The sequence below is a fragment of the Buteo buteo genome, chromosome 4 (assembly GCF_964188355.1).
Source record: "Buteo buteo chromosome 4, bButBut1.hap1.1, whole genome shotgun sequence".
Classification (NCBI taxonomy): domain Eukaryota; kingdom Metazoa; phylum Chordata; class Aves; order Accipitriformes; family Accipitridae; genus Buteo; species Buteo buteo.
The window spans coordinates 66,084,609-66,111,955 of record NC_134174.1 but is presented as its reverse complement, the minus strand read 5'-3'; the positions used below and the strand labels follow the sequence as shown (position 1 = coordinate 66,111,955).

Below are 27,347 nucleotides of genomic sequence, written 5' to 3'. Positions count from 1 at the left end.
ATGAATTGCTGCCCGTTTCTCCCGGGTGTTTCCCTTGGACCAGCTCTGAGTGGTTCAGACCCCCCCAGTCTGCGGAGGGGAGGGATGATGCTGTTTGAACCAGCAGGATGGTGATAAAACGGTGATGGAGAAACACAGGTCTGCACAGGCTAACCTTGTTGCTGACAAATTCCCCATGTAGCGCATTTCTCCCAGGTAAAGCATTGTAGCCAGTACCGCCAGTGCAGCGGCAGTGCTCTGGTTCAGTTTTGGCTTCCGTGGCCAAAAATCAGTTTGACGGATCCAAGGTAGTTTGCACCAAAGCCACCTAGATCCCTCTGTTAACTAACTTGCACCACTCTGTAGCCAGGGAATGACAACTGCAGGGCTAACAGTATTAAACGGGAGTGAGATGCAGATTTTTTTTTCTTCTTTCTTGGATGAGGATTCTCTCGAGCTGTTGCTGCTGCTGGCAATGATGATGGTGACTGGAAAGATTAAAAAACAACTGCTCCAAGCTGTGAGCTGCCACATGCTCTGGAGACGGGGCATTGCACAGGTATGACCTGCCCTCCTTCGCCATGTCCCGCAGCGGCACTTCCCGGTGCTCTGCAGGAGTGTGGGATTGGGATGATGATGATACGGGGCTGCTTTTATCTATTTGGGACAAACCAGGCAGGACCAGGAGATGGGCACCTCCAGGAAGAGACAAATCCTTCCAACAAGCGAGTGTCATTTCTGATGCTGAAAACCAGTCGGTTTACACATGAAGAAAGAATTTGGCCCTTCGTTTCTGGGTGCTAGATGAGATCAGTGCAGCCTTGCTTTCCCCCAGTGCTTTGTGTTTGTTTTTGTGATGCCGCCGCTGCTGCTAAAGGCTATCAGCCTGTTTCTGGAGCCTCGTTCAATATACTCCGCATGGAAAGGCATGTTTCATTTTTAAGTTTAAAAAAAAAAAAAACCCACACACAAAAAAACCCAAACAAACATAAAACGCAGCGTGGCACAGATTAAATCCATTTGAGACAACTCGGAAAAAAACCGCCGTATGTGCAAGTCAATAGGAGGAGGGGAGTGGAAGGGGGAAAAAGCAACTGTGACATATACAAACCCTTTAGTGTGCATAGCATAAGATTTTTTGGCTGGCACTCACATGATTTTATTCAAGGGCTGGGAAAGAACTACGATTAGTTAAAAGCTTCGGCAAAGTCTGGAGGGAGTGCTCTGAAGAGTTGGGAGCCGCGCAGAGGTGACTGTAACTCTTCTCGCAATTTCAGACTATTCTTCTGTGGCTCAGGACAAAAGCCTTTTCTGTTCCCTCCGTGTTCAAAGAGACATTTGTCTTGAGATGTTGCAGCTGTGGGCCGCGGGATTGCTTGTTTGAAGATACCCCCTCGTAGACGAAAGGAGAGGCAACGCACTGAAAAGTGGTAGTATTTTATCGTGTGTGGGTTCCCCCCCCTTCTCTTCCCTCCCTCCTCCTCCACTGCCATGTGTGGTTTTTAATAAGAAGAAGAATGTGGAGGCAACATTTTCCAGGCAAGGGGAAATTTCCTGTTTCTTTTCTGTTTGTTTAATAAAGTGTGTAGTTGACTGTAAAACTGTAGCTACTTTGTTGTGAACGGGTAATTCAGGCGAGTGTCAGGATTGCTTCTTGATGCACTTTTATATACTGCAAGTGAACATGTTTAAAGCCTTTTTTTTTTTTTTAATGCTGCGTGGCGTAGGCAACTGAGATTAATAAGAATTAGGCAAATGGCTTCTGCTTTTGTTTCTGTGAGATAGTACCAGCCGTCTTGCGGTCACACAAAGGCTGCCATTTAGCAGGGAGCACTCCCTAATTCTCTTGGCAGGGGTGCCATTGGGATCGGATACAAGTGGGTGGCAAAGGGGAGGAGCGGCAGGAGAGGACAAGCAGGCTTTGTGTATTAAAAATGAAACAAAAGCACTTTATACACGGGGCTGCGTGCAACAAGCGGCGCTGCCTGTGAGCCGGGGTGGAGTTTGAGTTCTCAGTGTGACTGCAAAGCCTTTCTTTTTTTTCCTTTTTTTTTTTTTTTTTCCATAAACCCTTCCTCCTCTCCCTCTTCCTTAGCAAGCTCTCCCTGCAATGCTGGCAAGGGTCCGCAGGCAGCTGAAAACACCTTAAAAAAAAAAAATTACATACCGAACAATACTCGCCACAACTTTGCAAGAACGGCTGGGGGTTTATCGGCAAAATGAGCTTCAGATGGCGGGGGGAGCCACCAAATTGGTGAGGCTCTTGGGAGGGAGAGCTGATCCCACCCCAGCGCCGAGGAGAGCTGGTCCGCTGCCTTCTGCCCGCTCTGCTGCCCGCTGGGGAGGCAGCGATGGGTTTGGTTTACACCCCATCGTACCCCTCGGTGGAGCGAGCCCGGTGGGTTTGCAACGCGTGGCAGAGCGAAAGGGTTAATGGCTGCGATGTTTTTATCAGAATGTAGTGGGGGAGTGTCTGGCTGTTTTAATTACTTTCTGATCCGTGGCATACCTTGTTCTTAATGAAGCAGTCGCACGCAGAACAAACATGCTGTATGAGCTTAGGTAAAGAGAAAAGCGGACTGAGTTTGGCTTGGTTTTGTCAGCCCAAATGTTTCGGTTTGAACGTGTTTTTGCAGGAGGTAGGAAGCAGGACGGTGAAGAATAGATGTAGGGTGGTGGAGAGGCAACAAGAGAGGCAGATGAGGAAAATATACTGCGGTTGAAGTTGCAAACCTGCCAATGGTTTTTATTAAAACATAATTTCCATACATTATGCACTTCATCTCATATCGATTTGCTTCAAAACTTTCCTTGTCAAGCTGAAGTAAATTCCCTCATTGAAGTAGGAGAAATGAGAGACATTCCTCTGACTACCTCGCGGTTTCCAGCCGGCATTCATCCTCGGCGACTGCACTTTTGTGTGCGGGCGAGGGTGACATGCCTAAGAAGCCTGTGTCATCATGCACAATTACATCCCTAATCCAGAGCAAAGACACAGATGCTGTTTCCAAAAAAAAAAAAAAAAAAATGCTGTGTTTCGTTTGACTTTCAAAGAAGCTTATGTAATGGCAGCATAATAAAACCGTTATTTTGGGGCTCAGATTAAATGTCGAAGTTTCAGATAACCCGTGGTTTCATCTTCCATGTGCCAGGCTCGCAGAAAGCCACCGCCAGCCTCCGTGTGCCTGCTGCTCCGCCTGAGGATGGTCCTGGTCCCCAGTAGGCACCGAGCTCAGCTAGCCCAGAGGCATATGGTTCTGCGGCTTGGGGACAGGGATGGTGGCCACCACGGCCACCTTGTCCCTGCATCGGATTCCTTTTAGTTACAGTTGCGGTGTGAGGCTGATAGGTGATGCTCTAAGCCTTGGAGATCATACACATTAGTAAGCGTTTAAGTCAGTGTTACAATTCACTCGCTTGTTAACCTGAGAAAATAATCTAGCTGTGGTATAGTGCTTCACATAAGGATTGTGTAAGCGCTCTGAGATTTGTACATGTTTTTATTCTTGTTTATCTGCTTATGGCAAGCTTCTTTCAGTTATCCAAATCGTCTCGGCGCTCTACCCTGCCTACTGACACAGTTGCACTTCCGTCTGGATGAAATGCATGCAAACATAATGTATTACTTCCAGTCCATGCTAATGGAGATCTCGGTAGGAAAGACAGAGAGAAGGACCTAGTCCAAAAACGTTCATGTGTAATGCTGAAAATCTTCGGTCAGGTCTGCTGGGTTGGTTGGTTCTTCATTTCTTAAAGCAGATGCAACAAAATAGGAACGGAGAGCCATTAAACCCGCTCCGTTAAACCTGCCTTTTTCCATGGGGTTATTTTTTCCCATGTAAAATAAATGGAACTGCGTGCTATCCCGCGTTTCATACGCAGCAGTGTAGATCCCTCCCCAGGGCGATGCTGTTGGTGCTGGCGCAGTCTGGGAGCCATCGCTTTGGCCCGTAGCGCCCGCGTCTGTCACATGCACATCAGCTGGTGGAGATCTTGCTAATACTTTACCCGACAGCAATCTGGACAAAAAGGCACATTTAATTTTCCCTTAACAAAAAAAGAAGAAAAAAAAGAAATCAAGCGCGTTGCTCTTCTCATTAGTTTCTTTCCCTCACTGTTGTTTTCTGCCACGTGGGGCTGCAGTGTCACGATTCCTGGCGTTGACCGCAGTCCAGAGGGCTGGAGCGGTACCCAGCCCTGCACGTGAGGGCCAGCGAAAGAGCCTCCCGCTCTCGCGTTTAGTCTGACTTACTCAAACAGTGCCACAGACAGTAGCATTTGTTCTGTAATACCCCATGTGAGATGTTTGACCCCCCCAAAATACCCAAAAAACAACTCCGTGGAGTTCCCTCAGCCAAGCCCCATGCTTGTCCATCTCACCGACATCAGCAGTTTCACTGTGAGTAAGAAGTCGTGATACCCGTGATGTAGCGTGGCAGGGGAAAACGCTCCGATCCAGAAGCAGTGAAGGCATTTAGTGTGTCTGTTAGCCCCTCAATGAAAGGATCACACAACCGCTGTGCTTAAAAGCGAGTCAGACGTTGGCTGGTAGCCCTGGAAGGTCCTTGTGCAGAAGGAGGGGGTTTGGTAAGGACTTTGCTGGGGCTGCTTGTGCGGGGGTTTGAAGGTTTGAACCCAAACCCTCCAGGTCTGGCCGTCTCATGGTGTGGCAGCAGAAATAAAACATCGCTTTGTGCCCAGCGCACCCGCTCCCCCCACCTACGCTTTTCCCAGAAACCACCTGGGCAGCCGAAAAAGATAGCTGAGATATTTTGTACAGTCCTAATGTAATAAATGGCCTCACTGAGTGGTAAATGGAGGCGTAGAAATTTCTAAGTGACTTGTCCAAAAATGAACTAGTTAATCCCCAGCAGAGCAATAAATAGGATATAAAAATCAGGCTTCTGCGGCCCTTGGTGGTGATCGTTCTTTTCCTCACCTCCGCCTGGAGAATGTGTTGTTGTGAAATGAGAAAAAAGCAGCACAGCTGAACAGACCCCTGAATACACATATTTTCAAGGGAGCAGCCCACGGAGAGGTGTGTGTAAGCGTGAGAAGAGCGGTGTCCTCCGCTGGCACGAGTGTGCTCACTGCCGCCGCGGAGCAGGGTCTGTAGCTGGTTCATCCTGTACATGCTGGTCCTTCACGCCGGCTCCAGCCACACATCCCAGAGCATCCTGCGGGATGCAGGGATAGACCGGGTTTGGTTTTGCAAAGTAAGCTGAGCTTCGCCATGCCTACCATGAAGCCTTTTGGTAATCGGTAACAATATATGCCTGTATGCTAAAGAGGTCTTTGGTGTCCTGCTTTTTCTTTGCTTTTCCAGTAATCCTTTTTTTTAGTGGATGGCTGTTCAGACTTGTCTCTCTGAGGTGGTCAAAATGATCAGTCCTTAAAAAAACAGACCAAGTGCCAGTGTACGTCTGTGGAACAAAATCCCGGCCTTCCTGCAGACAGGGAAAAGTTACTGCTGGCTTGGGTTTCACTCCTAAGATGCTAAATAAAACGGTTGAAGAGGCCGGCAGCTCTGGCTTACGGGGTTTGCTTGAAACGGGGCCCATGTCGGTGAGGATCGGCACAGCAGAGATACACCGCCATAAAGTCACAGGTGGCTGAAACGGGGATGTCCATCCCTGTCCTGGGACCAAGCCTCGCTGCGTTTTCTCTCCAGCTGGGGCAAAACCGCAGCCATACTCCCAGACACAAAACCAGACCTTAGGCTAAACTTCGCATTGCATTGCCATCATCCCCCAAAATTTGTTTTACAAGCTGAAACCACCTCACCCGACACAGGAACCGTGCTGCCGGGGGGGACCTTCCCGCTGCCGCCGGTGTAAAAGCCGCGCTTCTTCTGCTTGCAGGTATTCGCCCTCAAATCATGAACGGCCCCATGCACCCCCGGCCCCTCGTGGCACTGCTGGACGGGAGGGACTGTACGGTGGAGATGCCCATTTTGAAGGACTTGGCGACGGTTGCATTCTGTGACGCACAATCAACTCAGGAGATTCACGAGAAGGTAACGCGAACTGCGGAGGCGCGGGCGGGCCGGGCTGGGGGACGGTGTGCTCTGGCCTTCGTCTTCCAGTTCTTCTGAGCAAAAAGCGTACAAAGCTGCGTCGGTCAGCAGATAACATCGACAGAAGTCGCTGCAGATTAAAATTCATCAAGGCTGGTTTAGAAGCCAGATGTTCTTCTGGAAAAAAAGAGTCACCTTATCTCTTCACATCAGGTTTTTTTACATCAGTATTATTAACGTTTCTCATTTTTTTGAAGTTCGCTTGCTCGGTGCAGCAGTAAGAGAACTCTGCGCCTCCCCAGCGTGCGGCGCAGTTGCTCTGGCTTTGCTAACACCATCCCGCGCTGCAGCTGATGGGCTGCTCGTTTCTCCCAGCTCATTTCTCCCCAGCAGTGAGCGGGCGAGGTTTGGGCAGCGTGCAGACAGATCCGTGCAGTATTCTGCTTGGAAGCTCAACTAGTTGTAAATCCTGCTTTTAAAATTATTCTTTGTGCACATTTAGGTAACTCAAAGGAGGTTTGAAGTGATCAGAAATCACTTCCAGGATCTGGGAAAGAGAACTACAAATAGCATCAGTGCTGATCTTTGCAGTGCTTCAAATATTAAATGTGGGGGAGGAGGACAGAGATCTTTTATAAGACTTTGGTAGATGATAGGTGAGCCAATCTTGGAGAATTTGAGTCGGTTTGGGGTTTCTGGAGCACCAAGGTAGCTTATGGTGCACAGCAATGAAGGTTTGAATCTCCATTGAAGGGGGCAGAGTACAGCCTTATGTGACTGTACAGCCTCACATAAATCTTTTTAGGTACTCTTGAAAAGATACAGGAAAGGTTAATGTGAACAGTATGACAGATATTTGTACTTCCAGTGTACAAAAGAAGGTCAAGGAGTTATAAGTAAGTGACACACAGTTGTGTTCAAAACCAACAGATACTGCTCTAAAACCGAATTCCTGTTTAACAGTAGAATTACTGCTGGTTGGAAGCAGAAAGATTAGCAGATAGCCACCTGGAAAAGGGTCCGGGTGAGCAACTGGCTCAGTTTTCCTCTGCCTTGTCTCCCCAGATGTAACGTCATAATTTTCAGATATCCATCCCATCTGTTCCCAAAGGGAATAGCCTCAGTGTCGGTGGGTCACACCCCTGATGGTTTTGGTGACACCTGGAAGTGTTGGCTTGCACCGTGCCTGGGTCAGACAGTAGGCCAGCAGTAAAAATGTACAATTTACTGTGTAATATTCCTGATTCAGGAGCTGCAGGTGTCCCCTCCAGGTGTCGTGGTGGCTCCTGACATCTCTGTTCTGTTCCAGGTATTAAATGAAGCTGTTGGGGCGATGATGTACCACACCATCACGCTGACTCGAGAAGATCTAGAGAAGTTCAAGGCCTTACGGGTCATTGTTCGAATAGGCAGTGGCTACGACAACATTGACATCAAAGCCGCAGGGGAGCTTGGTAGGTCTCAGCTCTGCACCCCATTCCCTCCCACATCCCCCCAAGTCTTTAAAATCAGCACAAGTACCTGCTGCTTCCCACAGGATCGTGCTGGCAAAGTGGAGTTGCAGGCAGGACCTCCCAAATGGGGTTGATTCACCCCCTAAAATTACAGGTGCAGTTTACATTTTTTGCATGTAGAGAATATTACAAGAAAACTTGACCATGAAGTAAATGAAATGGTGCAGTTTTAGAAGGCAGCTTTTAGGCTCATACTGTGTTAAAACTGCCCCATCTGAGTCCCTTGTTCCTGCACTGTCCCTATTTCCAGATGTCCCCTTGTACCAACAGATATTTGTATGGCTGTTCTATTTCTGGCACAGGACAGTTGACCTAGCTTCAGAAAAATTGAAGGAAGTGTGTTTTATTGTATTTTGTTAAGCAAGATTAGTCTTTTGATCTGATCTGGTTCTTGGAGTCATGCCCACACCGCTGGGAAGGTGACGTGTCGGATGGTGGAGCAGGAATTTTGTGTTGGGTTGTTGCCGCTTCCTTTGCCATCTCATCAAAGGCCATTTACTGTGGGTACATGTCACATGGACTGCCAAAATACGGAGGTTCACATTGTCAGAAAGGAGCCCCTATGTCCGGCTATGGGATTTTTCTGCACAGCTGGGTTCGGGGGGTGCATGTAGCCTGCATTGCGTGGCTGTCAGATGGTGCTGGGGCCACCCAATTTCTGTACTGGTTTGGGTGGTCACAGAGACCTTTGGGTGCACACACCCCCCCCCATGCGAGAGCTTAGTTGTATCCATTATTTTAGCAGCTGAGTTACAAATGCTTTTGATCATCTGATCCCAAGATTCAGTCTATCAAGCAGTCCTACAGCAGTGTTTAGGATATCTTGTATTACAGGTTATCTCTGGGGAAGTGAAGAATAACGGCCATTTCACGTGAGCTGTTTTACAAAGATAATTGCGATAAGAGAGTTTCAAATAGTCATTCCTAAAAAAGCAATTCTCAATATAGTGAATTATTTTTTTTCGAGAGGAGAACAGTGTCTTCTCAATGTAATGGTTTCTTCATGTTTTTAACTCTTATTGTTATTATCCATTATAACAATGTTCTGAGGCTTTGAACATCAAGAAAGGAAAAATATAACGAATAAAGTAATGGGATACTGCAGTATAATCCTTCTTTTTATACTTGGCAAATTGGGTGGCCAAATGATGTGGTTTCGAGTAGAAAATGTAATGACTACCCACAAATGTAGCGTAAAGTTTAATTGGTATTGCTTTCCATAAGGTAGTTTTTAAACTGTGCAGTCAATAAATGACCAGTGTCTGAACGCGGTGCCTGGCTGCACACTAGCGGCCGCCTGCACCTTGCTGGCTGGGCTGGTGGGACCAGTTTCGACCCACCAGAAAATACCCCCAGGAGAAGATGCTGGTGTTGAACCATCCGCCGTGGGTATTTAACCCTCCCGGTGCTGGCAGCTCCTGCTCCTGGGGGCACAAGAGTAAATAACAGAGCTCGTGGGGACCAGAACATCGTGTCCCTGTCACCTGAAAGGGAGAGGAGGCGGACAGTGTTTTCAGGGTTTGGCTGGTGGTGGATTTTTTCACCCTGTAGGGTCAGTCAGTTTTTCTCCCAATTTCTGTGGGTCTTTCAGACAGCCACAGGGTGGAAAACAGTTTTAAAAACAGATCGGCAGCTCCTGGGAGCAGGGATATTGGCAGGGGGATGGGAAAGAGATTTTTGATTTTGAATCAGTGCCCCTTACAGTGGAAGGGGATTTTCTGACTATCTTATTCTGTCTTTATCTCCTACTTTTTCATGGTTTCTACTCAAAGGCCCCAGTCCAGTAAAGCACTTAAATACACATCCATCTTTAAATGTGTGTTTAAATCGCATTGAATCTGGTGGGATACAAGCATGTGCTTAACTGCTCTGCTGAATAGACGTGAAATTAAGCACACCCTTACGCACGTTGCTGAGCCTGGACGGGGCAGTGATCGGTGAGGCATTTTCAGTGAACTTAATACTTGCAGCTCCGAGTGGGGACGCCACAAAATAAACCTTTTGTGGCAAAGGAACAAAAGGTCTGTTATCGAGACCCGCGCCAGGACGGGTGGGTGTGCGGTGGCGATGCTGGGGCGGGAGAGCTGCTCCGGCTTGGCTGTGCCCTCTGCACTTCCCAAATTTTGGGAAAGCCTCCAAATTTTGTGGCAGGAGCGATTGGTTCCTCCTGCAGGAGTGTGGGCGGTGGGTGGAGGCTGTGCTGATGGTGGTGGCAGTCACCCTGAGCCTTGCCGTGGGGTGTTTTGAGGAGTCGACTGTTTTGGTGCTTGTCAGTGGAAGGGGAAGCTGGCCCTGCCACGCTGACTTGGTGCACCATCCTGCTCGAGTGCACCAAATCGTTGGTCCCTAAATAATTCCATGGTTGAACAGTCTTACTGTGGAAAAGGAGTGACTTCTGCCAGTGCGATTTAAGTTGCTTTGAAGGTCGATGAAACTAAACAAGAATAAGTCTTTCTATTGCAAACCAAACCTTTGCTGCTGGAATTACTCCTGCGCAGCTATCGCGCTTGAACTCTGCACTTGTCCTTGCTCCAGAGAGACGCTGGGGCATAGGGGACCCCTCAGCATTACCGGTCACGGTGGTTTTTTTCAGGCTGCTGTACCTAAACCATGCACATCCTTGGAAAACATTACTCTAAGTGCTTAGAAAAATGATGGGTGATGTGAGGGCGAAGGGCCGGGAGCCCCTTCTGCTTTGCCGTGGGGCGAGCGGCCGGGGCTGCCCTCCTGAGCCACGGTTGTGCTTTGTGGTGTCGCCTCTGCAGGGATCGCCGTCTGCAACATCCCCTCGGCCGCCGTGGAGGAGACGGCCGACTCCACCGTCTGCCACGTCCTCAACCTCTACCGACGAAACACGTGGCTTTACCAGGCGCTGCGGGAAGGCACGCGGGTGCAGAGCGTGGAGCAGATCCGGGAGGTGGCCTCCGGTGCCGCTCGCATCAGGGGAGAAACGCTCGGCCTCATCGGCTTCGGTACGTTAGCGAAGGGCGGGCAGGCTGCGAACGGTGCGTTCAGCACCGCTGGCCCGGCGTTCAGCCTCTGAGGAAGACTCGGCATCACTTCACTGCCCCGGGAAGGACCTAAAATGAGCATTGTCAAAAATCAGAACCACGACGGTGGATCGGTGTTAAGTAGGGAGAACATCTTACGCTGATTTTTGGGGGGAAAGAGCTGTATTTTGTGAGCCTTGGCTGAGTCCTTGGAGGAGCACTGGTGAAACCCGCCAGCACCCCAAGAGGGACCACACTTGGGAGAGCTGCCATCTTCTCCCGAAAAACCCCATCCCTGAGCTACAGCTACACGAACCCGGCTCTTCCTGAGCCATTCTGCCCTGCGCGGTGGCAGGGCTGTGTAAAACAAAGTTTGTCTTCAGTTCACCCGTAGCTAGAGAGAGCTTCATCATCCGCGGTAGCTTCAGCACTTCTGCTGACAGCCCTCTTTCTTTGACATCCCTTTCGGGAGCAAAGTCCAGCCAGCGTAAGATGGTTCAGGCAGCAGAAACTCACCCAGCACTTCATGGCCAGACACATACACAGTGACAGAAACTTGAGCAGAGGAGATTTTGGTGAGATCCCGGTTTAGGGACCAGTTCTGGCTGCATTACAGGGCCTGTGCCCTCCAGCAGCTGGAGGGCGGCTGCCATTGAGGCAGCACCGACTGGGAGCCAGACCACAAATGTTGCAGCGGTATTTCCACTTGCTTTCTGTGCAGTAGCCATTCTCCCTATTTGCTTTATGCTGTTGTCTTGCAAAGCCCTAGGGTAAGTAGTGCAAAAAGCTGGCACATGAGCATGTTTAAATGGGGAAACTGAGGCAAGGCAGGTGGGTGAGGTTAGAGCAGGAGATCTGGGTTAGCCAGGGCTGATGTCCCCTGGTCAGCCAGGCATCTCTGGAGCACCAGGACAGCATCAGGAGTGTACATGCATGGGGGGGACATTGCACCACTAACCAGGCACGTGCTGGGCTGCCGCACCGCCGCTAGCTGGAAAAATTAACAGATAAACGGAGCCTGCGCAGCCCTCGTGGTGGGGACGGGCAGGGGGGTCTCCAACACCACCACAGACATCCTTGCCCAGCACAGTGGCTGTAGTAGCCCTTTGCTTCCAAGCCACGACAGTTGTCTTTATCATGCCCAATTAACCAGCCGTTCAGCGAGAGGCTGAAAAACCTATCAATCACATACAAGTTGCCTAAAGAAGGCGGCGCTTTTTTCTTTCCTTTTTCGGCTTTTCTTGGTAGGTGCAGCGCCGCAGAGGATTATTTCTCTGCAATGTCCAGAGCTGCACATCGGTGGGGCCGAGCTGCACGTTGTGCCTTCCCTGCTAGACCTGCATGGGCATGGATGGTGCCACGTATTCAAATGGCCGTGAGCTGGCAGGTGCCTAATGGCCTCACTCTTCATTTTGGTTTTTTTGTGTTTTTTTTTTAAATTTTAACACAAACATCTCACTAAAGCCAAGCACAGCCCTCCCTGTGCAAGGTGGCCTGGATTTGCCTTCCAGCCAGCTTCCCTGGAAGCCCAGGAGGTCACAGGGGACCCCCACGGCAGTCCCCGGACTAGGCTGGGGGGGTCAGGGTATGGGGCAGCTCAGCCACGTGGAGCCGGGGAGGTGGGCATCGGTTAAATTAACTCCTCTCTTTCCTTTGCACACAGGTCGCACCGCGCAGGCGGTCGCGGTCCGAGCCAAAGCGTTCGGCTTCAACGTGATATTTTATGACCCGTACCTGCAGGACGGGATAGAGAGATCCCTGGGCGTCCAGCGGGTCTACACGCTCCAGGACCTGCTCTATCAGAGCGATTGTGTCTCGTTGCACTGTAACCTTAACGAACATAACCACCACCTTATCAACGACTTCACGATTAAGCAGGTAATTTGTCTCGCACACACAACCGAGGAGAGCGCTTTGCTCTTCAGTGGGCAAACCCCGAGTGTCGGTGCTGGCCGTGGGTCCCTCTGCGGTCACAGCCACAGCGAGCCAGTGCCTCGGTGCCTACGGGCTACCTCCAAAATAGCCGATTACACCCAACAGCCCGTCTGTCTCCCCACGGTGTTTACCTGGTGCTACCAGGTAAGCAAGCCCTGTGCCCGTGGTGCGGAGGCAATGGCAGGACAAGGTTTTGTGTGCTGGTACCAGCCAGAGCTAGGCTTTCCACAGAAAACGCACGTGTGCCAGGATGGGGATTGCTCTGGGGTGGGAGCACTCGGCACAAAAAGCGGGACGCAGTCCCGGGAGGAGGCACCCCAGGGCACCCGCTGCTGCGTCAGGGTGCGGGTAGGACCGGGTCACCGCACAGAACTCACTCTCATCTCTCTCTTTTCCCGGCCACCGCCAGATGAGGCAGGGAGCGTTCCTGGTGAACACGGCGCGCGGGGGGCTGGTGGACGAGAAGGCCTTAACTCAAGCCCTGAAGGAAGGACGGATACGAGGGGCTGCGCTTGACGTGCACGAGTCTGAACCGTTTAGGTAAAGCTCTGGGTTTTTCTGGGGTTGCCATCTGTACGCAACAGCCACGCGCCTTGTCGCACAACGCCAGCGCTGGGGGACAGACCTGCTGGTTTGGGAAGAGGTTGCGGCACCTTTGCAGCATCCGTCTGGTGTGGGCTGGCACCGGGGTTACAGGTGTTCAAAGGTACTGTGGGAGCTTAGAACAAGCAATCGGCCTGTGTTTTAAAAAAAAAAAAAAACAAAAACAAAAACAAAGCACTCGCTAGAGCATAAGAACAAATGTATTGTGTGAGTGTTGGGTATTTTTGCCCGCAGGCTGCTGCTAGCTGGGAAGGGGTTGGTTATAAGCGAGAGCACAGCTCCTCTTACCACAGATGCGGGATGGAGGTAGCACGAGTGGCTTGCTTGTGTTTTCAGAAGCAATTTAAAAATTAAAGTGTGCTCCTACAGAGGGGGAGCTCCCATGTCCACTCCTTCCCACCCTGGGCTCGGTGACCTGCAGCCTGTCCCTGCATCCCCACACTGCTGCAGAGACACCCCCAGGCGTTTATTCCCACAGGAACATTACGAACAACCACCCAGTAGGCTGTTTTTTCAGCCCTGTTGGCTCTTCTTTTGGTGCATTTTCAGTTTGTGCCCTACACTGGAGCCGTGCTTTCTCCCCAGAATTTCCGTGGCCATTTTGGGCTGGCAGGATGCTTTTGGGCTCCTTCCAGCCCAGATGCCGCAGGTAAGGTACTGGGGACTGAGGCTTGCGTACGCAGAGGGCAGGCCACAAGCCTTTTGCCATGCATAACATATTTTATTCTTCCTAAACATTGATTAATCTTTCTTTTTTTTCCTCCCTCCTCCCAGTTTTGCTCAAGGCCCGTTGAAAGATGCTCCTAATTTAATTTGTACTCCCCACACCGCTTGGTACAGCGAGCAGGCGTCACTAGAGATGAGAGAAGCTGCTGCTACTGAAATACGGCGTGCGATCACAGGTACCCAGCCCCGCAGAGAAGCTGGGGTTAGCTCATGTGTGCGGCTGGAATGTGAACCAGGAGGGGCAGAGACGGGGCTTCACCCTGCCCATGTCTCAGGAGGAAAAGAGCTGAGAAAGCAAACTTTACTTTTCTGTCATTTGGGCACGTTTGTAGTTGGGTGAGGGCTTTTTGTGGGTTTGGGTGGTTTTTTAAATCAGTGGGGCACTTCTGCAGCATGGCAAAGATTAGTGTCTGTGACTGGGAAGAAAAGGACAGCGAAGCAATAATTGCTGCCCCTTTTAATGGTGCTAACTCAAAAGATGGTGCTGACCACAGCCGACTGCATGCCAAAACCAAATCCCAAAGCAGTGAAGGCACCTGTGTCCAACTCTTGCTGTAACTGAGCTCGCTCCAAGGTGGTGGTCACGATACTCCAGCAAATGGGTGGTTCTCTTGTCCTAAAAATTGCCCTCCTTATTAACATGGAAGGCATAGCTTCATGCATGGCTAAGCCCCTGCTTTGAAAGCAGTGGGCTCAAGGGAACAGCTTTCCCGAAGGCAGAGAGTTCGGACTGAGGGTAGGAAACTGGCCTCCACCTCAGGACAGCCAAAACGTCCTTCTGAAACAAGGGATATGGTATTTCTTGGTGATTTTTTTCCCCATCCTTTATATTAACAAAGTGAAATGAAAAAATTGTAGCTTATTAGAGGGTGATAAAGCTAGGACCTGCCTGACACATACTTACCTTTATTACCAACTCCAGGGCGCATCCCAGAAAGCCTAAGAAACTGCGTGAATAAGGAATTCTTTGTCACAACAGCTCCGTGGTCAGTAATAGATCAGCAAGCAATTCATCCAGAGCTCAATGGTGCCACGTACAGGTAAGCCAGAGAACAGGACCAGCGCAGCGGGTTCCCTGCAGAGTTTTGGGAGTCCAGCTATAAAGTGAGCAGGAAAGCCCAAGTAACAACTTCTGCACTGGCTCACCTGGTGACTGTGAATTTCCCCTCCTTGGGGCTTGATTTAACCTCGGGTTTATAAAACCTCCCGTTTATAAAGCCTTCATTCTGGTGGGCCAGCACTCACTTGTACAGCATCTCTGTAAGTGGCAGGACCCCCCCAGACCCATGAACAAGCAGGACATAACTTCTAAACGGAAGAAGCGATTGCAGATTTGCTCTGCATTTCTGTCCATGCACTGACTGCTGTGAGCCTGGCCCGGCTTGTGGGTTAATGAGCCCAGGTAAAAACTCCAAATATAGGTCCTTAGTCAGGTGGCCTAATTTCCACCTAAATCCTAGAGATTAGGGTTGCTTATTGTTCCACTTTGGACAGCTCAAAGCACGCCAATAGGAGACATTAGGCATGAGGACTCAGCTGGAGCACGGGCAGCCTTCAGCATATCACCGTTACCAAAAATACTCTGAGCTACAAAAAGCACCTGCGGGGCACATCAGGTCGCGTTACAGGGCAGAGAGAGGCAGGAGCGCATTCGGCAGCGGAGCCCTTGAGAGGGCAAAGCACCGAGCAACGCGTGTGCCATGGCCCCGCACGCTCGCAACTGCCTGCGGGTCACAGGCAGCGATTGCTCGCTCTGACCAGCAGAACCTGTACGCTGAAACATCCAGCCCTGGTGAAAGCGTCCCCCCCTTGGTCCTGCTCCGAAGCACGTGGGCAATGCCATTACCCTGAAGACAAACCTTGGCTTCCCAGCTTAACCTCTGCCTCTGCAGGGTGCTTCATCCTGGCTAAGCTCCTCGGGAGCCGCGGCCCCGGTGCCCCTGTAAGCTCGTGGCTGGGGTCAGCTCAGCACCTTTGTGGGCAGGTAAATCCTCCCATCCCCTCCCGGCTTCCACCTCCATCTTTCCCTAAGGAAGCAGCAGGGAGGCGCTTGTGGTTGGAGCCCTCGGTCCCCACGCATCTAACAGACCTCCAGAGGGTTTTGGCCTCGTTGCCCCCAGGTCACATCTTCCCTGCGGACAGCTCAAGAAATTCGCATTTCTTCTCCTTTCTCAAACTCAGTGCCGTTTCTTGGAATACATGTAACTCGCCCCGCTCTTAGAAAGGAAGGCGGACTAGATCCCACCCCATTTTTCAGCTGTGCTCTCTGGTTACACAAAGAGGATGCAGCTCACTTTTCATGGAAGGAAAACTTACAAACCGGGTGTAGGTGTTCACAGGTATTCACACACCAGGATGATTAAGTCAGCGTGCTAGCATCTGGCATTTCGGAGAGCATTCAAGATGATTCCTTACCCAATTTTTCAAAAGAGAAAGGCTTCCTTATGGTTCAACGACCTGTTAGAAGGTACAGAACAAGACACAGTCCCTGTAGCATAGTGGAGGATGCTTACCCAAGACACAGCAGCATTGGTTTAACATTGAGCTGTCCCTTGTAGTTTAAAAGAAAGACCGAACTCGGCTCTACTAGAGAAGCGGAATCTCTCTGCTGCTCATTTTCTCCATAGCCTCTGCGACGGTGGTTGGGTGATTGGCGCTGTCTGTGGCGAGCTCTGACGTGACAAACCTGCCTCTCTCTGTCCCCTCTCCCAGGTATCCCCCTGGGATGGTCAGTGTCGCACCGGGAGGAATACCGGCAGCTATGGAGGGCATCATTCCCGGAGGCATCCCTGTTACTCACAATCTTCCCACAGTGGCACATCCTTCCCAAGCTCCATCTCCTAACCAGCCCACAAAACACGGGGACAACAGGGAACATCCCAACGAGCAATAGCAGATAATTTAAAAATCATTCAATAAACTTAGGACCAAGAGACATTGGAAAAGAAGTTATACATGAACTAAAAAAAGAATTTGATACGAAATTTGTAATGTTGATTTTGGACAGACGCATCATTGATGTTCCAGTGTTAACGACAAAGTGATAGCAGTCAAGACTGGGGAGAAGCCCTGAAGAAGTCACCTGCTTACTGAAGCGCTGAAAACTAGGATGTGATACATTAATGATCAACTTCTGTTATTGTGTGTTAAGTTTCCTTCATCTGTGCATCAATCACATGAATAAAAAATAGATTTTTTTTTCCCCTCAATTCCTTGGGAAGGACAGGGCTTCTGCACCTGTTTTCAAACCATTGCATTAAGCCATCTTTACAGAGTTAACATAGAAATGTTAGAGGAAACCATTATGTGGCTTCAGCCCTTTCCTTACTCTTGTATCTGGTTACCTCTTCTAATGGGAGGCATCAGTACTGGCTTAGACTTGGAAGAAAAAAAAAAAAAAATAATACTTTTTGCAGTCTCACAGGGCCAGTGACGTGTAACAGAAGTTCTCCTGCCAGGTTTAAGTTCTAGCCATTCCAGCCAGGATCCGTGGGATGGGGAGGGCAGAAAGGGCTCCTGGCAGCGGCCGCTGCCCTCCCAGGCTAATGAAAAAACAAACTGCCAGTCTCTTCTCTGCCCAATACACTGAATAAAGTAGCTGTGCATTCACCTACGCCCTGCAATGATGCAAGAAAAAAAAAAAGAAAAAAAAAGAAAAAAAAAGAAAAAAAGAAGAAAGTATTAAGTTTCACACACTATTTGTACTCAAATATATTTTCTCAGTTTTAAATCTGCAGCTATTTTATCAAGTGGAAAAAGTCTTGAGCTGGAAAGGGTTCAAGAATAATGTTGCATTTCCTTATGTCTCAGGAAACACTTTTTATGGTAACTTGTCAGACTGTCTATGAACAAAACCCACTTTTTTAGACATTGATAAAAGTCTTCTTTTCTTCACGTGATATTTTATACAAGAACACTTCAAAATGTGTTATTAGATGTGACTGATTTTAACAAATCCTATTAGATTTGTATCAGCTAGTTACATGTTATATTCATAGTCTTTTGTGAATCATCGCCTTTTTGTTTTTAAAAAGATGGCCTATTTTGAGCCTTTGTATGGGTACATTCCTGTTTCTGTGACAAAAAAAAAAAAAAAAAAGCTTAAGCTGTCCCAAACAGAAAAAAAAAAAAACAATGGCTATCAGAAGTATGTTTTGTTTTAGTGTGTTACCGTTATTGTATTTGTTTATTGTAAAGGTGGACATTTAGCGTTCAGTGCAGTTTTCAATAAAAAGTGATAAAATTTCTATAATTTCTGAAAGGTAAGAGCTCTCGCTGCAATCTGACTAATGCTTCGAGTTGAAGACACTGAGAGTGCACCGTAAGGTACAGAAATGTAACTCTGATCACACTGTGCCCTCCTTGGAAACAGAGTAAGATTTCCCAGCAGAGAGCAGGTAAGTTTTCCTCGAGTCTGACTTCCAGCACTTGAGCAGCAGCTGGGACCTGGTCCCATCACAGTCCGCAGGACGGTGACACTGAGAGCGCCAGGATTGGCACCGGCTGAGGATCGGTCCTTGGCTTCCTGCAACCGGCTTTGAGAAACACAGTAGAAACTCGGTGCAAGCTTGCCAAGTGCAGGTCAGTTTTTAAGTTGCACTGCTGGGGAAACGCTTGCTGAATTTAGTTTCCTACCCAGACTTTGAGGTGGTGCTGTCCATAAGCTGTAATTTGAATATTTAAAATCAAATGGGACATCCTATGGAGTTTAGGTGGAAAAAGATCACTACAGTTTCTGTTAAGCTACAAAAAAAGCAGCTACACCTCAACAGTTTTTGTACATACTCGAGAAATGAAGCATTAACAAAGTGCTAGGGAATAAAGCTGAAAACATGGGCAAGAGGTGCCAGCAGCCTCAAGCCTCACTAGACAAGAGGCCTGTTCTTCCATTTCCACCCCGTCTTTCACATTGTGTCGAAGTGCCAGCACATGCGGCCTTAGATGGGGCAAAGAGCTTGGTCTGGAAAGGGACTTGAAAAAACGTGAAACCAAAAAAAGCGTCTAGGTTACAAAACTCTGTATTTTGTTTGCTTTAAATTAAACTGAAAACTAGTTACCAGCTTCAAACATGTTAAAAAAGAGGTCACCTCTTGTAGATGAGTGACCACTCTTTGTCAGTGATCAACATAGCACGCCAGTGATTATCCGTGAACACCACAAGAAACCAGGATGATAAAACAGTTTAGTTACAGAGAAGGTATTTGGGAAACACTGAAACGACGGTAAAAACCAAGAGGAACACATTTAATTGCTGTTAAGGTTTAGAGTTGTTTTAAAAATAAACTAGCTCTGGTACTGTGATTTGTTTTTAAATAAGCAGTTGCATCCCAGATGGGTGCAAGTACTTCCCTGTCTCGCAGGATCTCGTGCGCCGGTGGTTCCTCGGGCATCCGCCGCCAGCAGTGGACTCTGCACCAGGACAGCAAGAGGCTGAGCTCAGACCCCACGGGGAACAGCAAATGCTGTAGTGTTCATCCAACACCCAACCTCCCTCTCAACCAAGACCCAAGGACGGATGCAAACGTAGGCAGACAGCTTCTACTGAAGTGCTACAAGCTCAACGAGAGTAGAAATTAAGAGATCCCGAGGGTTGCAAACTAAAGGACATGTTTTGGTAACGGACTGCAGTTTCGGGAGTTCCCCTCCGCGGTTGGGTTTCAAGCGCCTGCAGTGCAATCACCAGCGAAACGCGCAAAGAGAAGACCCATGGAAGCGGAAAGGGAAGAGTATCATCGCAATTAAGATACGCCAAAGTACCAGGAAGCGGCACGCTGCAACTCTCAAATGGAAAATTATTGGGCAAAGAAACAGGAGATAAACAGTTGCTGCTGAGGATTTGTGCCGTTACTTTGCTGACAGCCGTACTGCTGTTGTCATGCTCAAGGATGGCAGGCAGGGAGTCTCTCCATTGATGACGGATATCAGAGCAGCTTAAAACAAGCAGCTTGAAGGTGACAGACACTAAATAAAACCCTAAAAAAAAAAAGGGGTTAAGGGAAGTTACTGAACAAAAGGGGGAAAAAGGAAAAGCGGCAATTAAATAAGGGTCTCTAAACGCACGCAAACCGATTTTGTTAATGGAGTAAACACAGTCTAGTAATATTTGCCATAAGCCATGCAGCAGAACTTTGGAAGAATCCAGAATTACTAAATTTTAATATATTAAAAACAAAAGAAATACAGGGATTTTCACTGAGGAATTCATAAATAAAACCAGAAAAAACAACCAGATGTAAAGGAGGTAGCAATGAAAAGCCAAGTTCTGTGCTAGGAAAGCATGTGCTGCTGCGAGCAATAATATGAGGAAAATAACACTGAGAAACCCAATTTTATATATATATACTTGGCTAAAAGAGCAGAACTTGCTGACAAGCTGCAAGGTAGCATTTGCAAATTAATCTCAGTATTTGTAAACTTTCAAGTATGTAATTCAAGGAGAGTACCCATTAACATACACTGACCACTGTGCTAGCACAAAGCAGGGGTTTGCATCTCTTTAATCTACAGGTACATGAGGTTTGGATTACTTTGATTCTGAAAAAGATACTTCACCAGTTCCGAAATGACCTGTGAAGCGTGTTAACCTGAACAAACCATTTTACAGCACATCGGAACAAAACAATAATGATCAGGAAAGCCAAGAGCTCTGGAGTACCAGGACTGCCCTCTCATACCAGAACTAGATAAATATCGGAGAGCACGGTGCATGCTTTTGAAAAACAGCTGAACTGACTGCATGGTGAACTTCCACTTGCTATGGTGAAGTGCTGGCTGGGGACGGGGGTCGTCAGGCCACAACACGGGCTGCCCACGGACAGCAACGGGAGATGAGGAAAGGCGTGCTGCTCATCGAATTTGGCTCAAGGTAGACTTTCACATTGGTTATTCTCCCCATGTTACAAGGAAGCTTTACTTCCTTCAACAGAACAGTACTGCAGAAAGCAAAGGGGGGCGGGGGGGGAGATGTTAAAATTCTGCGCAGCATTTTGCACACCCCTTCAAGTAGCCTACTGAAGGGAGAAGCTTATCCTTTCTGTCCATTCGAATGGCGCTCTGCACAGGGAAGCTAATCCTGGGTAAGCTAGGATCTGAATTTACAGCAATCTGGCCACTGAACGAGAACTTCTAAACCTGGCATACTCAGTCCTGAACGAGAAGGACCTCCAGAAGTGTACTGGCTACACCACGACAGATAAAACGATGCCACCAAGCACACAGTGCAGGCCACCTCAGATGATGGAAATTCTCATCCCAGCTTCCTCTGCATTCAGTTCCCCTGACAGAAAAGCTTTACACCCTCAGCTAGATGAGGTATGAAAGGATTTCACTGCAAGGTAAGAAAAAGGACCAAAAAAAAAAAATACTGACTTAGAAAGCAAACTTGAAACGGGACCATATGCTTGTGAAGAACCTCTTTAGTATCTGCGGTTTGCCCATTTAGTTCAGGTAAATCATACGTACATTGCAGATAAGCATGCATTCTTTTACCTGAAAATTTGCGCATGCACCAATCAGAGGAGATCTAATGGCCAAAAAAGGTGAAGACATTTCATAATAAACCTCAATGGAATCTGTGATGGGAAAATTGCTAAGTTAATACAGTACTTCATTATTTCTATACTTTTGGTGTCGTCACCATGTTTATGTAGGAGTTGTGCACATTTCAACACCATCTAAGCAGCATTTGGAAGAAAAAGCAGCAAGTTCCTCAGGGTTTCCATAGCTCTGAACTACATAAAAATATGTGCTATGGGGCTTCTTTCCAACTTCTAATTAAAACAAATTTCATCTACTGCAAAATTCCTTATTCAACCACCACACGATCAAAAGTGCTTTTCCAGACAACCTGAATTGCACTGTATAGGTAAAAACTGGCATTAACCTTTAGTGTTTAAGTGAGATTTTTAGATAAACTTTATCCATTACAGGTTACATGGCTAAAGTTATCAAATATAATAAAATTTCTACTGGAGAATATACTCTGAACTTACAATCTTAGGAACTTACATAAGTTTAAGTATGGCCACATCAATCAACATGCAAGAAATTCCCAGGTTTACATACTGAGAAATATATAACACAGTGCTTTTAAAAACAACTTTAGCATAGATTCTTCTTTTTAATTAGAACTGCCAAGTGTATTCTCACTAGATTTAATGACCGAGGAGTAACCCTTTAAAAAGGTGTTTTTTCATTTGCAGCAATGTTTAAGTTGATGAAAGAATAAATGATAAAATGATACACGGTTTGTATCACAGCAAGACGGAGTTCTGACAATATGAATTTCTCAATCGTGTCCAAGTTCTCAAATGTCACACAATTTTGTTTAGTATATGCTCACTGGAATAAAATCCCTATATTTTAGGTCACTTCTCTGAATAAATATTCTTATGTATACTGAAATGAATCTATTAACTATTAGAAGAAAAAAATTAAAAAAAACCAACCAAACAAAAAACCCAAAACACTTTTTCAGGAAACAAATCATTTCACTCCATGAAAAATTTAGCTTCTCTTCCAGTTTGTTCCGTAGAGTTTAGATTTTATTATATGGGCACAGCAGTAACTAAAATATTAGTGAAATAATGAATGTATTTTTGCTTATGACTTGCTGTGGATATTTTGTGCAAACAAAAAAAACCTCAATCTGACCTGGGCACTAGTGAGATTTCACATAAAAGGGCCTTTCACGGAAATGTATCAGAGTATCTAAAAGGTGATGCAGAATACCAAGTTCTACTGTAAAAGAATCTCGGAGGGAAGAGATATCCATCTAACATGTGCTTTCGTAAGTGCCCTTATTTGAAAAATTTCTTTGCAATAATTAAGATGCTGGTATACTTTTCCTATTACACAACCTCTTACACAACCACATGCGGTACATTTATAGACAGATTTACAATCAGAAAGAAAAATGTTTTTTTTCTGTCTTGATAATAAAATTAGCTGTTTTTTGTTTCTTTTTCTTTGTTTTTATACAAACGGTAGTCCAGCCCATTTTGCTCTCTTCACACAGCAGATGAGCTTCTAGCCTCTCTCCATGCTGGTTAGAAAAATCCTTTACAGCATGTTTCCCCTAGAATTGGGTCGTTCCACAACGAACTGCTAAAGCAGAACGCTAACTCCGGGTCAGACACTCTGCGCTGGTAATTTTCTTCTCTATTTCTTCACCATCATTCATCATCATCATCCTCATCTTCCTCACCATCGGAAAGGGATGTACAAGGGCGGATCTGTCTGTAGCGATCGAGCCATTTCTCTACCATCTGGGTGACCAGCGGATGATTGCGCCTACGAGAGCTTTTCTGCATGGCAACGAGAACCCCTCCTTCTGTCACACAGCAGTCCAGCCATTCCCGAAGCAGCTTTTCTTGCTGCTCCTCATTACCTATCTTTGGGGGAAAAGAAAACAGCTTCAGAACAAGGCAGAGTTAGCATACTACTTCACCGCAGCTGGGAGTCTCCGAAAGCCAAACTGCTGCACACTGCATTTTCAGCCAGATTTTGAAGGCTCTGGCAATATTCTTCAGCTATTCTTCCCTTCTAAGTTTTTCAGAGGTGCATTACCAAAATAGCCTTCCAATATTTCAGTTATTTGTGGGCAACTAATTATTTATGGTAGGCACCATATATAAGGAGGATAAAGAGCCTTCTGGCTTTACAAAGCAGTTTTTAGGAGTCTAGCAGTTCTTGACATGAAATGCTTCTTCTTGTAAGACATAACAAATGTTGCGACTTGCTGAAAAAATATCCCTCTCTAGACTTAAAGGAGAAAAAGCATGGGCTTTATCTACAGAATGCTCACTTTGTTGCAATTACTTCAGGTTTTCCAACCCTCCCTTCCCACATGTACACACTTTACTGAAATTGTTCCCCGTCTTTATCACAGTTATTAAAGAAGAAACAAGTTGAGCTTCATTAGAAAAAAAGAGGTAGACCATGCTGTAACTACTGGCCAATATAAAAAGCATTTCAGTCTCCCACTAGTGTCAGAATCCTTATTTCTGGGTCGTTTTCAAAGTACGTTTGTATTCGCGTGCACAGTGAAGTTACATTCAATTTACAGAGCTATAAATAAGCATCAAATTTGTGGGAAAATACCTTTCAGAATCACCTCAAATGATAGGGAAGGGAGCAGTATTAGTTAAACAGAACAGCATATTCCCTATAATTCTTTGAACTGCAAAAACATGGGGCTACAGAGATTGCTGAGGCCACAGCTTAAATAAGCAGCTGTGACAAGGGCTACCAGCTACACAGCTATTTCTTACCTCTTGAGCAGAAAGGAAGTGAATGTGCAATAATTTCCTCTCGCTATCCACCAACGGTAGAAAAGTAACAGTAACATCATCATCAGTGTTCAAGTTAGCACCAGCACCTCGATTGCCATAACCATCGTTCTCCATGGCAACCAGAGCAGAGAAATGGCCCCTTGTGTAGCCCAGAGCAATAGGACTTTTCCAACAAAAACTCTGTTCCCATAACAAAGGCAAATACACACCTACGACAAATTAAAACAAAGGGTAAGACTCAGAACTGTAGTGTTCAACAAAAAAGAATTTTGATACAAACCTTTTGCTTTTGGCTAAACAGAGTAACGGCAGCACATTAACAAGCATTTAACATGTACTTGGTTTGGTCTACACTAATATAGGTCACACTTTTCAGTACAGCTAATTATTATTAGGGTAAGACGAGATCAGTCAAGTATCTCCGCAGCTGTACAAGTTTAGACATGAAAGCCATTACAATTACAACCAATACCACATTACCATTCCCTTAAAATCTATGGTCTATAGTATAGTGATGAACAAAAAACAAAGTTAGAAAAGTAGTCTTTTACGTTCAGTAACTCTTCTTAAAAATAAAAAAAATTATAAAAAGAGATTCTGCACCACAGAAATAAAAGCTACAGTCAGATGTCTATTTTTACCAGAACAAAAAGTCCACCATCTGCTTACAAAACTTGTTATTAAAAGAACTTACTGCACTAAATGTTATTCAGCACCTAAGTATGGAGCCCATCCCAGAGACAGTGGGACTTCTCATAAACATTGTATTAATAGATTAAATTAACCCCCATCAATTATGCATATCTAGTCTCAAAAAAAAAGAAAAAAAAACACAACAAAAAAAATCCCCAAACACTGAAAAGCTGGTGCTATTTTGCTCGGATACAACAAATTACTGATGTCACAGATTCTGAAAGAAACTGCACTTTTTCTCCCCACCATTTTTAGCAATAAAGACAGTAATTTGCTTGAGGTGCATGAAGTCTCAAAATAAAACTAGAACTCCTTTCTTCTAGGAACATAAATAATTCTTGGTGTGTACTGCTGCAAGACAACTTAAGCAAAAGCATGCCTTACCTTGTGACAGTTTAAAAATAGCCACGCATAAACTTAAGTGCACATGTAGCATAGCAACCTTTCATAGTACAGCTGCTGCCAGTAAGTTAGGAACAGACGCTGCAGCAAAACAAGGCACTTCACTTCTCCTTCAACATCCATGGAGATGGAAAGGCAACGCTAAAATGGAAATCTGAGGCGGGGGGGTGGTTTTGGAGGTTTTGCTTAAGTTTAGAACTCATCTGTCTTTGCTGCAGCAAAAATTAGTGCAGGCTACCAGTAAATATTTGTCCCTTTTTTTCCCCATTCTTGAATTAGCAATCAAGAAATACCTAGAATTCTTTCCATTTGTTTTAGATTAAGAGTCACACAAGTTTTTATAACATCTAGATCTAAGGACAAATCCATTTAATACCTTCTTAGTGCTCCCTTCCTCCCATCCCCATTACAATGCAGTCTCGCTGTAATCCAGTGCTAAACACAAAAGATGCAGAACAAGGGGTAAGTGCTAACCAAAAAATTTCAAGCCTTTACATTTGGGGAAAGAACCCAACATCTGGTCAAAATTCAAAGTTACATTGAAAATAACATACTAACAGTCAAATGTAATACAGTCAGTCCCTCAATTCCTGGAAATTCATTATTCATGCATACTCAGAGAAATAACTTCATAAACTTTTTTCCAATATTTAGGCTGAAGCATCAGCAAACCAAGTCAAGCAGCAAGGGTTGGCAACACATTTATTAATATTGTGTGCTTCATTTAAATACGATGGTGCTATCTATATACATGTTGGTTAGGTTACCGAGGCCTTTCAGAACTGAAAGCATCAGCACCCTCAGGATGACCGCTTGCCCCTCTTCTTCCACAAGTTCTGATCATAGAGATACATCAAAAGGTCCCCTCCTTCCACTCACAAACTGTGCCAACTTCTCGGGATACTTACACTAGTGTGGTGGGCTGACCTTGGCTAGCTGCCGGGTACCCACCCAGCCGCTCTCTCACTCCCCTTCCTTGGCAATATGGGGGAAAAACCACAATGAAAAGCTTGTGGGTCAAGACAAAGACAGAGAGATCACTCACCAGTTACCATCATGGACAAAACAAGATTCAATTTGGGGAAGTTTAGTTTAATGTATTGCCAATTAATACAGACAGTTAATGCCCTGCTGCCTCAAACTGGTAGATTTTGGCCCCATGCACAGAAATCACTGGTAAGCAAAGGGTATCATCTCTAGGGACATCTCATGTCTCATCTAACAACGCAGAACTCCTGCGTCAGGCATAAGTACATGACCTTTCAGGAGTGGAACTAATCTGTTTGCCTCGACATAATCTCCACATTGAAATTCAGCAACTTTTTGGAAATTTTTTTAATCATTGTTTTATCTTAGTAAAAATTCCACACTAATAATTTCCCCAAGACAGAAGGATATGTTACACTTTCCATTCCTCCTCAATATTTATGTGATGAGCTCCACAAGAAGGGAATTTCAAGCATTACCAGGGAGAATATCTAGTGCTCTTAAGATTTATAAAAGTCAATCTGATATAAATTGAGAAGGTAGAGTAAAAACAGTTGACATGCACACATGCCACAGAAAACGAAGAGTATAGGCTAACACCTATCCTAGAAGCCATCCACATAGGATTTAGTTTCTCCAACCTGATCCGATAGTAATTTCAGTCAGTCACCTTTTTTCCCGTTTCATTTTAAAAGCTGTATATTCATGGCACTAAATACATGCAGCTAGACCAGAAGCATACTTGAGGCTAAGTAAATAGATCTTTCACACAGAAGCCTTAATATTTAAACAGTTGCAATCTAGGAAACAAGGAGGCTGTCAGTTACAGGATTCACGGCAGTTACAGCAAGGATGCCAAGCTGGAACAAGGAATCCCTGGAGAAAAAAATTCTGATCAGGGAGAAGATTTCAGGGGTGAGTAGGGGGTTTACAGTACCTTTTCCAAGGTGCTACAAACTGAACTATGATGTTAAGTAAGCATTAAAAAAAATTCATTTCCTCATCTCTATTATAACCCACAATCTTTCTTTCCTCTCTCTTTTTTGTGTGATCTTAAACACAGGCAGGGTTCTATACAGCAAGTCAGAGAAGCCCAAGCACTCCTCAAAGCTTCACTGAAGGGGCACGTGCTAAGCAAAGCTCACACATAAGCCCAGAACAGCAAGTCTTGTACAATTTACAGGAGACTTGTCTTGGCAGCCCATAGTAC

The 27,347-nt window shown here is 46.3% G+C and overlaps 2 protein-coding genes across 9 annotated transcripts in view; one reads left to right on the top strand and one right to left on the bottom strand.

Annotated features, from left to right (window-relative positions):
- CTBP2 (C-terminal binding protein 2) overlaps window positions 1-18,015 on the top strand; it is a 142,800-nt gene extending 124,785 nt beyond the window's left edge. For all 4 annotated transcript variants that reach the window (XM_075026586.1, XM_075026587.1, XM_075026590.1 and 1 more), the window contains 8 exons: window positions 5,841-5,995; window positions 7,305-7,449; window positions 10,275-10,481; window positions 12,163-12,377; window positions 12,844-12,974; window positions 13,812-13,939; window positions 14,686-14,803; window positions 16,476-18,015. In XM_075026586.1, coding sequence (XP_074882687.1) covers window positions 5,841-5,995; window positions 7,305-7,449; window positions 10,275-10,481; window positions 12,163-12,377; window positions 12,844-12,974; window positions 13,812-13,939; window positions 14,686-14,803; window positions 16,476-16,656 — 1,280 coding nt within the window. In that variant the 3' untranslated portion in view covers window positions 16,657-18,015. The remainder of the gene's footprint in view (window positions 1-5,840; window positions 5,996-7,304; window positions 7,450-10,274; window positions 10,482-12,162; window positions 12,378-12,843; window positions 12,975-13,811; window positions 13,940-14,685; window positions 14,804-16,475) is intronic.
- Window positions 18,016-18,765: 750 nt separating this feature from the next.
- ZRANB1 (zinc finger RANBP2-type containing 1) overlaps window positions 18,766-27,347 on the bottom strand; it is a 48,103-nt gene continuing 39,521 nt past the window's right edge. For 4 of the 5 annotated variants that reach the window (XM_075026592.1, XM_075026591.1, XM_075026593.1 and 1 more), the window contains exons 10-11: window positions 24,035-24,264; window positions 18,766-23,155 (exon numbers count right to left, since the gene is read on the bottom strand). In XM_075026592.1, coding sequence (XP_074882693.1) covers window positions 22,937-23,155; window positions 24,035-24,264 — 449 coding nt within the window. In that variant the 3' untranslated portion in view covers window positions 18,766-22,936. The remainder of the gene's footprint in view (window positions 23,156-24,034; window positions 24,265-27,347) is intronic. The other variant, XR_012650189.1, reaches the window with a different exon arrangement.